Source organism: Scyliorhinus torazame, chromosome 5, assembly GCF_047496885.1.
Source record: "Scyliorhinus torazame isolate Kashiwa2021f chromosome 5, sScyTor2.1, whole genome shotgun sequence".
In the NCBI taxonomy this organism is placed as follows: domain Eukaryota; kingdom Metazoa; phylum Chordata; class Chondrichthyes; order Carcharhiniformes; family Scyliorhinidae; genus Scyliorhinus; species Scyliorhinus torazame.
Window position 1 is genome coordinate 68,368,841 of NC_092711.1, and position 12,561 is coordinate 68,381,401.

The window sequence follows — 12,561 nt, forward strand, 5'->3', positions numbered from 1 at the left end:
ATGTTTACAGACATGATGTCTGCGAGAGATTGATTATCTCACTTCTAATTCTGTGACTTTTGCAGGGGAAGTTTAATATGGACACGGTAGGGCAGCACGGTGGCGCAGTGGGTTAGCACTGTGGCCTCACGGCACCAAGTTCCCAGGTTCGATCCCAGCTCTGGGTCACTGTCCATGTGGAGTTTGCACATTCTCCCCGTGTTTGCGTGGGTTTCGCCCCCACAACCCAACGATGTGCAGGGTAGTGGATTGGCCATGCTAAACTGCCCCTTAATTGGAAAAATGAATTGGGTACTCTAAATTAAAAAAAATAATAATAAGGACTTGGAGAATCCACACTGAGTAAAGAACTAGATTCATTTACAATACGGTATATACACTGCCTGCTCGCTCCCTCCCGGGTTCCTCTCATGGTTGGTCCCTTACCGACCATTTTACCGTTTGTAGCGAGAGAGCTAATGTAATGGTGTCACAGTTTGAGCCTGGCTAAACAAGTCAAGAGACTATAATTACAAAAGATAAGGCAGCAGAATTAGGCCATTTGATCATGGCTGATATGTATCTCATCCCCATTCACCTGCTTTCTCCCTGTAATACCTGATCCCCTTATTAATCAAGTACCTATCTATCTCTATCTTAAAAACACTCAGTGACTGACATCACGTGGTGGCACATGGTTAGCACTACTACCTCACAGTGCCAGGGACCCAGGTTAATTCCAGCCTTGGGTCACTGTCTGTGTGGAGTTTGCACTTTCTCCCCGTGTCTGCGTGGGTTTCTTCCGGATGCTCCACTTTCCTCCCACAGTCCAAAGATGTGCAGGTTAGGTGGATTGCCCATGCTAAATTGCCTTCGGTGTCCGGGGATGTGTTGGTTAGGTGGGGTTAAGGGGATAGGGCGGGAGAGTGGCTCTGAGTAGGGTGCTCTTTCAGAGGGTCGGTGTGCATACTTGATAGTGCAGAAAGACGCCATTTGCCCCATCAAGTTCGATGTTTATGTGACTTGGCCTCCACAGTCTTCTTCAGCGAAGAGTTCCACAGGTTCACCACCCTCAGGCTGAAGAAATTCCTCCTCCCCTCAGTTTTAAATGATCGTCCCTTCAGTCTGAGGCTATGCCCTCGGGTTCTAATCTCTCCTACCAGTGGAAACATTTTCTCCACGTCCACTCTATCTGGGTATTCTGTAAGTTTCAATGAGATTCCCATTCATCCTTCTAAACTCCATCGAGTACAGACCCAGAGTCCTCAATCGCTCCTCATATGACAAATCTTTCATTCCAGGGATCATTCTTGTGATCCTCCTCCAGACACCCTCCAAGGCCAGTACATCCTTCCTTAGACACGGGGCCCAAAACTGCTCACAATACTCAAAATGTGGTCTGATGAGAGGCATGGCAGTACATCCCTGCACTTGTATTGTAGCTCTCTTAAAATGAATGCGAACATTGCATTTGCCTTTCTAACTGCCGACTTTCCTTTATTTGTTCTTGGGATGTGGGTGTCGCCGGCTGAGCCGGCATTTGCTGCCCATCCCTAATTGCCCTTGAACTGAGTGGCTTGCTGGGCCATTTCAGAGGGGGCAGTTTGGGAGGATGTGAGGCTGAAGTGATTAAATGACAAAGGGGATAATGGTGCAAGACAAAACTGGGAGACAATGATATAAGTAAATAAACTAATAGGATAAGAGAAGAAATAAAAGACAGGTCCAGGTGAGGTATAAATGGCAACAGCAGAACCGTTACCAGCACCAACTGTCTGAAAATATCGGAGTGATGATTATAATCTGAAATTACTGAAATGAATGTTGTGTCTGGAAGGTCAGAAATTGCCTGATCAAGGATGAGGTTCTGTTCCTCGAGTTTCCTTTGAGCTTTATTGGAGCAGTGCAGGAGGCCGAGGACAGAGTGGGAATGGGGCGGGGAATTAAAATATTAAATGATCAGGAGCTCAGGATTATGCTTGCTGACTGAATGGTGATGTTCCACAGTCACCAATCCAGATTTAATCTCCTCAGTGTGGGGGAGACCAAATCGTGAGCAGTGAATACACAATACTGGAAAGCAAGAAGTACAAGTAAATCACTGTCACCTGGAAAGTGTGTTTGGAATCCTGGAATATGGGAAGGATGGCGATGAACTGTTAGTTGGTTGTGTCTGCATGGAAATGACTGACCGTGATGTTCATGAAAACACAAGAAATGGGAGTGGATGCAGACCATACGGCTCATCGAGCCTCTGCATTTCTTGCTGGCTGTAACCTGTCCATTCAGGCTTCATTCCGATAAACTTTCCTGTATCTTCCTCAGTCCTTCTAGGTCCATCAAATGATATGGAGACATTAGCTCAACAATCCTATGAATTAAACTTTAGTCTGGCCCAGTGTCACCGAGCTGAAATCCAGTCTTTCTCTGACACATTATTCTTAATGTCATCACTGACAGGTTAAGAATGAAAAAGCCAACTTTTTAGCAGTAAGGGGAAGAGGCAAGTTTGTAGATACAGAATCACAGAATCTACAGTGCAGAAGGAGGCCGTTTGGCGCATCGAGTCTGCACCGGCCTTAGCACCCTACCTAACCCCACACCTCCACCCTATCCCCACACTTCCACCCTATCCCCTTAACCCCACCTTCCCTTAACTTTTTTGGATGCTAAGGGCAATTTAGCATAGCCAATCCACATATCCCTGCACATCTTTGGATTGTGGAAGGAAACTGGAGCACCCGATGGAAACCCACGCAGACACGGGGAGAACGTGCAGACTCCGCACAGACAGTGACCCCAAGCCGGAATCGAACCTGGGACCCTGGTGCTGTCAAGCCATTGTGCTAACCATTGTGCTACCGTGCTGCCCGATGTTCTACAGTGTCACAGACTGGCTCGTTGGATCTTATTCTGTCCCATCGTACATTCAGCTAATAGTAAAATGTGTAAAATACTGCAACATACAGGCATTTAAGGACAACGGTGAGTTTGCTGCTCAGATTAGTTCAAGTCTCCATATTGTAAAATGGATCTAGAAGGACTGGAGAAGATGTAACAGATGTTACAGATAGTAAAAGTTTCTACAAATATATTTTTAAAAAAGAGTGGCTGAGGTAAATATTGGTCCATTAGAGGATGAGAAGGAGATTTAATAATGGGAGATGAGGAAATGGCTGAGGAACTGAACAGGTTTTTTGGGTCGGTCTTCACAGTGGAAGACACAAATAACATGCCAGTGACTGATCGAAATGAGGCTATGACAGGTGAGGACCTTGAGACGATTGTGATCACCAAGGAGGTAGTGATGGGCAAGCTAATGGGGCTAAAGGTAGACAAGTCTCCTGGATCTGATGGAATGCATCCCAGAGTGCTAAAAGAGATGGCTAGGGAAATTGCAAATGCACTAGTGATAATTTACCAAAATTCACTAGACTCGGGTGGTCCTGGCGGACTGGAAATGAGCAAACGTGACACCACTGTTTTAAGAAGGAGGTAGGCAGAAAGCGGGTAATTATAGGTCAGTGAGCTTAACTTCGGTAGTAGGGAAGATGCTGGAATCTGTCATCAAGGAAGAAATAGCGAGGCATCTGGATGGAAATTGTCCCATTGGGCAGACGCAGCATGGGTTCATAAAGGGTAGGTCATGCCTAACTAATTTAGTGGAATTTTTTGAGGACAATACCAGAGCGGTAGATAACGGGTGCCAATGGATGTGGTATATCTGGATTTCCAGAAAGCCTTTGACATGGTGCCACACAAAAGGTTGCTGCATAAGATAAAGATGCATGGCATTAAGGGTAAAGTAGTCGCATGGATAGAGGATTGGTTAATTAATAGAAAGCAAAGAGTGGGGATTAATGGGTGTTTCTCTGGTTGGCAATCAATAGCTCGTGGTGTCCCTCAGGGATCAGTGTTGGGCTCACAATTGTTCACAATTTACATAGATGATTTGGAGTTGGGGACCAAGGGCAATGTGTCCAAGTTTGCAGACGACACTAAGATGAGTGGGAAAGCAAAAAGTGCAGAGGATACCAGAAGTCTGCAGAGGGATTTGGATAGGTTAAGTGAATGGGCTTGTGTCTGGCAGATGGCATACAATGTTGACAAATGTGAGGTTATCCATTTTGGTAGGAATAACAGCAAAAGGGATTATTATTTAAATGATAAAATATTAAAACATGCTGCTGTGCAGAGAGACCTGGGTGTGCTAGTGCATGAGTCGCAAAAAGTTGGTTTACAGGTGCAACAGGTGATTAAGAAGGCGAACGGAATTTTGTCCTTCATTGCTAGAGGGATGGAGTTTAAGACTAGGGAGGTTATGCTGCAATTGTATAAGGTGTTAGTGAGGCCACAGCTGGAGTATTGTGTTCAGTTTTGGTCTCCTTACTTGAGAAAGGACGTACTGGCACTGGAGGGTGTGCAGAGGAGATTCATTAGGTTAATCCCAGAGCTGAAGGGGTTGGATTACGAGGAGAGGTTGAGTAGACTGGGACTGTACTCGCTGGAATTTAGAAGGATGAGGGGGGATCTTATAGAAACATATAAGATTATGAAGGGAATAGATAGGATAGATGCGGGCCGGTTGTTTCCACTGGCGGGTGAAAGCAGAACTAGGGGGCATAGCCTCAAAATAAGGGGAAGTAGATTTAGGACTGAGTTCAGGAGGAACTTCTTCACCCAAAGGGTTGTGAATCTATGGAATTCCTTGCCCAGTGAAGCAGTAGAGGCTCCTTCATTAAATGTTTTTAAGATAAAGATAGATAGTTTTTTGAAGAATAAAGGGATTAAGGGTTATGGTGTTCGGGCCGGAAAGTGGAGCTGAGTCCACAAAAGATCAGCCATGATCTCATTGAATGGTGGAGCAGGCTCGAGGGGCCAGATGGCCTACTCCTGCTTCTAGTTCTTATCATGGCCAATCCACCTAACCTGCACATCTTTGGACTATGGGAGGAAACCGGAGCACCCAGAGGAAACCCATGCTACATACGGGGAGGATGTGCAGACTCCGCACAGACAGTGACCCAAGCCGGAATCGAACCTGGGACCCTGGAGCTGTGAATCAACAGTGCTAACCACTGTGCTGACCATTGTGACAGGGGGATAGTGTGGGAAAACGGTGCTGAGGTAGGTCAGCCAATGATCCCATTGAATGGTTCAGGCTCGATGGGCCGAATGGCCGACTGCAACTCATATTTGTTGTGATCTCCTGGACAGGAAGCTGTGAGCTTGGATCTGTCAATCAACATGAATCCGCACCTGAAGGGGAATTGCAAGGGTGAATATTAGATACAGCAGAGTGATAATGGAGGGAGAGTATGTGGGATGGAGCTTTACAGCTTTCGTGGAATAAGAGAGGACAAATGTTCCATAGAAACGAGAATTGTCTGTTCTAAGTTTTGATCCTGTACTAACCGTGATGAATTTTGTAAATTGTTTTTACAGGATATTAGATGAGGAGGAATTACAGACAGAAATCTCAAAAATTACGTCTCGATCTGACAGAGTCACTTGATTCCTTGGAACCTGAACATCATCGGCCTTTGAATCTAGAAGGAGTAATGTTTACCCGAACTGTCAGCTAATGATTTCAAACATCAGTGTGACTGGAAAAGCACCGAGACCCACACAACACACACCCGAGTGAGAGTGTTCCAGTGAACTGACTGTGGAAACATCAGTGTGACTGGAAAAGCACCAAGACCCACACAACACACAACCAAGTGAGAGAGTACATAGACTCCCAGAATTTGGCCCATCGAGTCTGCACCGGCCCTTGGAAAGATCATCCTGCCTAAGCCCACACCTCCACCCTATCACCATAACCCAATAACCCCACCCAACCTTTTCCGAAACTAAGGGCAATTTATCACAGCCAATCCACCTAACCTGCACGTCTTTGGACTGTGGGAGGAAACCGGAGCACCCGGAGGAAACCCACGCTGACACGGGGAGAACGTGCAGGCTCCGCACAGACAGTTCCAGTGAACTTACTGTGCAAAGAACTTTAACCAGTTACACAGCCTGAATAAACATAACATTCACAGCAGGGAGAGACCATACCCATGTTGTGTCTGTGGAAGAGGCTTCAATTGATCATCCAACCTGAAGAGCCACGGGGAGACCCTAGACATGGGGAAACCGTGGAAATGTGGGGACTGTGGCAAGGCATTCCGAGCCCCATCAGAGCTGGAAACCCATCGACGCAGTCACACTGGGGAGAGGCCGTTCACCTGCTCCAAGTGTGGGAAGGGATTCAGTCAATTATCCGCCCTGAAGACACACCAGCGAGTTCACACTGGGGAGAGGCCGTTCACCTGCTCTCAGTGTGGGAAGGGATTCACTCAGTCATCCGGCCTGCAGACACACCAGCGAGTTCACACTGGGGAGAGGCCATTCACCTGCTCTCAGTGTGGGAAGGGATTCCGTGATTCATCAACCCTGCAGAGACATCAGCGAATTCTCACTGGGAAGAGGCCATTCACCTGTTCTCAGTGTGGGAAGGGATTCACTCAGTCATCCGGCCTGCAGACACACCAGCGAATTCACAATGGGGAGAGGCCATTCACCTGCTCTCAGTGTGGGAAGGGATTCACTCAGTTATCCGCCCTGCAGACACACCAGCGAGTTCACACTGGGGAGAGGCCATTCACCTGCTCTCAGTGTGGGAAGGGATTCCGTGATTCATCAACCCTGCAGAGACATCAGCGAATTCACACTGGGGAGAGGCCATTCACCTGTTCTCAGTGTGACAAGGGATTCACTCAGTCATCCGGCCTGCAGACACACCAGCGAATTCACAATGGGGAGAGGCCATTCACCTGCTCTCAGTGTGAGAAGGGATTCACTCAGTCATCCGCCTTGCAGACACACCAGCGAGTTCACACTGGGGAGAGGCCATTCACCTGCTCTCAGTGTGGGAAGAGATTCCGTGATTCATCATCCCTGCGGAGACACCGGCGAGTTCACACTGGGGAGAGGCCATTCATCTGTTCTCAGTGTGGGAACGGATTTGCTCAGTTATCTTACCTGCGGACACACCAGCGAATTCACACTGGGGAGAGGCCGTTCACCTGCTCTCAGTGTGGGAAAGGGTTCCGTGATTCATCCAACCTGCGGAGACACCAGCGAGTTCACACTGGGGAGAGACCGTCCACCTCTCACTGTGAGATGGGATTGCATGTTTAATCGCATCTGCTGTGACACCAACAATTTCACAATTGATTACAGGGGTTGGATTCTGCTGTTATTGTTTCTGCTCTGCATCCAGGACTGCATTTTGTTCATTCTGACAGGTGGTCAGTGGGGATGGTCGGAGGGTTTCTTTCTGCTGGACTGGCCGGTCTCACCACTTTGCCTCCAGTGGGCTGATGCTCTTTGAGCCTTGTTGCTAATACCTGGCTCCAAATTTCATAAGGATCACAGAGTGAAAGGGGGTTTGGAAGTTTGAAGATATTTAGTTTCAATTTCTGTTTGGAACCACCCCCCCCCCCCCCCCCCAAGTCATGTTGCCATGGAGATGGGCCCTGGTGGTTACATGTTTTTTTTGTTTAATTTATCTGTGTGTTCCTCACAGAGGAAAACTATCACAGTGTGAGGGGCAATTTGTCTGGGGTGGTCTGGGAAACTGATTGGTACAGATAATACCTAATATTTAAGGAATTATTACATATTTATCAGGGGGTTTGTTAGCTCAGTTGACTGGACGACTGGTTTGTGATGCAGAGCAAGGTCAACAGTGAGGATTCAACTCCCGTACTGGCTGAGTTTATTCATGAAGGCCCCGCCTTCTCAACCAGGCCCCTCGCCTGAGGTGTGCTGACCCTCGGGTTAAATCACCTCCAGTCAGCTCTCTCTCTGTCAAAGGGGAGAGCAGCCTATGGACCTCTGGGACTTTTGCGACTTTTATTTCACATGTATACAACAAATATAGATTCCTTTAAGGAACAAAATTCCAACAGGAAAAGTGATGTAACCGTGGCGAACAAGAAAAGTTAAAGATTCCATGAGATCCATTAGAATTCAGCAAAGGAGGATCAAGAAACTGATGAGAGCAAACTGGCGAGAAACATAAAAACCGACTGGAAAAGCTTCTGCAGGAATGTGAAAAGGAAAAGATTAGCGAAGGCCAATGTGGGTCCATTCCAGGCAGAGACAGGAGAGTTTATTTATTTTTTTGAAAATATATTCATTAAAGTTTTTTAACAAAACATAACAATTTTTCCCCTTACAAACAATAAACCCCCCCCCCACCCGTAACAAAATAACACAAAATCACCCTGAGCAAGATATATACATGGTAAGATGATATATTTACATAGCTTTATACACTGGCTCTTGCCCATTCGTGCCAGTTTCCCCCACCCTCCATGTTATCTCCCGCTCATCCGTCCTCTCAAGCAGTCTCTCGTTTCCCCCCCCCCCCCCCCCCCCCCCCCCCCCCGCCGCCAGGGTTGCTGCTGCTGCTGACCGGCCTTCCTCTAACACTCCGCGAGATAGTCTAGGAACGGTTGTCACCACCTGTAGAACCCCTGCGCAGACCCCCTTAAGGCAAACTTAATCCTCTCCAACTTTATGAACCCAGCCATGTCATTTGTCTAGGCCTCCACGCTAGGGGGCTTTGCCTCCTTCCACATGAGCAAGATCCTTCGCCGGGCTACCAGGGACGCAAAGACCAGAATGCCGGCCTCCACTACTCTAAATATTGCTAGCCCCCAGCTTGGCTTGACCCGGACTTTCACCACCTGAGATATTGCTCCCGCCACTCCTCTCCAGAACCCCTCCAGTGCCGGACATGTCCAGAACATGTGGACATGGTTCGCCGGGCTCCCTGAACATCTTACGCATCTGTCCTCTACCCCAAAGAACCTACTCAACCTCACCCCCGTCAGGTGCGCTCTGCGAAACACCTTAAATTGTATCAGGCTAAGCCTGGCACATGAGGAGGACGAATTAACCCTACCCAGGGCGTCCGCCCACAAACCTTCCTCGATCTCCTCCCCCAGCTCCTCCTCCCATTTACCCTTCAACTCTTCTGCTAGCGCTTCCCCCTCTTCTTTCATCTCTTGGTGTATTGCCGAAACCTTGCCCTCCCCGACCCATACACCCGAAATCACCCTGTCTTGAACTTCTTGTGCCGGGAGCAGCGAGAATTCCCTGACCTGTCGCCTCACAAAAGCCCTCACCTGCATATATCGGAATGCATTTCCCGGGGGTAGCTCAAACTTCTCCTCCAGTGCCCCTAGGCTCGCAAATGTCCCGTCGATGAACAGGTCCCCCATTCTTCTAATCCCCGCCCGGTGCCAGCCCTGGAACCCCCCGTCCATCTTCCCCGGGACAAACCGGTGGTTACTCCTAATCGGGGACCACACCGAGGCTCCCATTGCACCCCTATGCCGTCTCCACTGGCCCCAGATCCTTAACGTTGCCGCCACCACCGGACTCGTGGTGTACTTCGATGGCTGGAGCGGCAGCAGTGCCGTCACCAGCGCCCCCAAGCTCGTTCCTTTGCAGGACGCCATCTCCATCCTCTTCCATGCCGCCCCCTCTCTCTCCATAACCCACTTGCGGATCATCGCCACGTTTGCTGCCCAGTAGTAGCTCCCTAGGTTTGGCAGCGCCAGCCCTCCTCGGTCCCTACTGCGCTCCAGGAACCCTCTCCTTACCCTCAGGGTCTTGTTCGCCCACACAAACCCCATAATACTCCTACCTACTCGCTTGAAAAAGCCCTTGGTAATCAAGATGGTGAGGCACTGGAACACAAACAAAAACCTCGGAAGGACCACCATTTTGACCGACTGCACTCTACCCGCCAACGAGAGCGGCAACATGTCCCATCTTTTCAAGTCCACCTCCATTTGGTCCACCAACCACGTCAGATTCAGTTTGTGTCGGGCCCCCCAGCTCCTGGCTATCTGCATCCCTAGATACCGAAAGCTCCCCTCCGCCCTCCTCAGCGGTAGGACCACCATTCCCTCTTTCTTGGTCCCCTGCCTGTAATACAAAAAGCTGGCTCTTCCCTACATTGAGCTTATAGCCCAAGAACTCCCTAAACTCCCTCAAAGTCTGCATGACCTCCACCATCCCCTCCATTGGGTCCGCCACGTACAGCAGCAGGTCGTCCGCATATAGCGACACCCGATGCTCTTCTTCCCCCGCGGACCACCCCCTTCCATTTATTGGACTCCCTCAGTGATATGGCCAAGGGTTCGATCGCCAATGCAAACAACGGGGGGACAGAGGGCACCCCTGCCTCGTTCCTCGGTACAGCCGAAAGTACTCCGACCTCCGCCGGTTCGTCACCACACTTGTCACCGGGGCGCTGTAGAGAAGCCTAACCCAGCTAATAAACCCTCCCCCGAACCCAAACCTGTGCAACACCTCCCAGAGGTACTCCCACTCTACTCGGTCAAAGGCCTTTTCCGCGTCCATGGCTGCCACTATCTCCGCCTCTCCCTCCTCCGATGGCATCATAATCACGTTTAAGAGCTGCCGCACATTCGTATTTAGTTGCCTGCCCTTTACAAATCCCGCCTGGTCCTCATGTATCATCCCCGGCACACAGTCCTCAATCCTCGTGGCCAGCACTTTTGCCAATAGCTTAGCGTCCACATTAAGGAGCGAAATCGGCCTATACGATCCACATTGCTGTGGGTCCTTGTCTCGCTTCAGAATCATGGAAATTGTCGCCTCCGACATTGTCGGGGGCAGGGTCCCCTGCTCTCTTGCCTCGTTAAAGGTCCTCACTAATAGCGGGGCCAACAGGTCCGCATACTTTCTATAGAACTCCACCGGGAACCCGTCCGGCCCCGGGGCCTTCCCAGCCTGCATGCTCCCCAAGCCCTTACTCAGCTCCTCCAACCCGATTGGTGCCCCCAGACCAGCCACCTCTTGCTCCTCCACCCTCAGGAACCGCAGTTGGTCCAGGAATCTTACCATCCCCTCTTCCCCCCCGGGGGCTGGGATCTGTACAGCTCTTCGTAGAAGGCCTTGAATACCTTGTTTATTTCCGTTGCACTCTGGGCCATGACTCTCCCACCATCTTTGACTCCCCCTATTTCCCTCTCTGCCGCCCTCTTGCGGAGCTGGTGTGCCAGCATCCAACTGGCCTTTTCCCCACACTCGTAGGTCGCCCACTGCGCCTTCCTCCATTGTGCCTCCGCCTTCCCCGTGGTCAACAGGTCAAACTCCATCTGGAGCCGTCGTCTTTCCCCAAGTAATCTTTCCTCCGGGGCCTCTGCGTATCTCCTGTCCACTCGCAAAATCTCCCCCGCTAACCTCTTCCTTTCCCTGCCCTCTGTCTTCTCTCTATGGGCCCTGATGGAGATTAGCTCTCCCCTGATCACCGCCTTCAGCGCCTCCCACACCACCTCCACTCGCACCTCCCCATTGTCATTGGCCTCCAGGTACCTTTCAATACACCCCCTTACCTTACCACACACCACCTCATCTGCCAACAGTCCCACATCCAACCACCACAGCGGGCGCTGGTCCCTCTCCTCTCCCAGCATCACTTCCACCCAGTGCGGGGCATGGTCCGAAACGGCTATGGTCGAATACTCCATCCCCTCCACCCTCGGGATAAGTACCCTGCCCAGCACAAAGAAGTCTATCCGGGAGTATGCCTTGTGCACGTGGGAGAAGAAAGAAAATTCTCTGGCCTGCGGTCTTGCAAACCTCCATGGGTCCACTCCCCCCATCTGGTCCATAAACCCCCTGAGCACCCTGGCCGCCGCCGGCCTCTCCCCGTCCTTGATCTGGAGCGGTCTAGTACTGGATCCAGCACTGTATTAAAGTCCCCTCCCATTATCAGTCCTCCTACCTCCAGGTCCAGGTTGCGCTCCAACATGCGCTTCATAAATCCAGCATCATCCCAGTTCGGGGCGTATACATTTACCAACACCACCCACGTCCCTTGCAACCTACCACTCACGATCACGTATCTCCCTCCCTTGTCCGCTTCGATAGTCTTGGCCTCAAATGAAACATGTTTTCTCACCAGAATTGCCACCTCCACTGTTTTTCGCGTCCAGTCCCGAGTGAAATACCTGTCCTACCCATCCCCTTCTTAACCTAACCTGGTCCGCCACCTTCAGGTATGTCTCTAGGAGCATTGCCACGTCTACCTTCAGTCCCTTCAAGTGCGCGAACACTCGAGCCCGCTTCACCAGCCCATTCAGGCCCCTCACATTCCACGTTATCAGCCGGATTGGAGGGGCTCTCACCCCCCACCCCCCCGCCGACTAGCCATCTCCTTTTCTGGGCCAGTCCCGTGTCCGCGTCTACCTCGCCCTCCAGGCCCCCAATCGGGGGACCTCCATCCCGGCCACCTCTTCTGTATCCCATTCCCTTTCGGCCAGTGCAGCAGCAACCGTTCCCCCCCCCCCCCCCCTGCCCAGATCCCTGTCTAGCTTTTTTGCTCCCCCCATATCACTCCCGTAAGTCTCCTGACCCCGGCTTCCCCCGCCATCCCTTTGACCCCCTCGTGTGGGAATCTCCCCATCAGTAGACGTTCCTACGTTCCCCCTCCCACCTTTCTTTCCGCGCGCAGGAGAAAAACCCCGCACTTTCCAGAGCCTGCCC

General features: G+C 50.6%; 1 protein-coding gene across 1 annotated transcript in view; it reads left to right on the plus strand.

The window, feature by feature from the left end:
- The window catches only part of LOC140422599 (uncharacterized), a 163,355-nt gene that overhangs the window by 14,613 nt on the left and 136,181 nt on the right, over positions 1–12,561 (plus strand). Inside the window, 1 exon segment of the mRNA XM_072507608.1 lies at positions 5,425–7,161. Coding sequence (XP_072363709.1) covers positions 6,112–7,161 — 1,050 coding nt within the window. The 5' untranslated portion in view covers positions 5,425–6,111.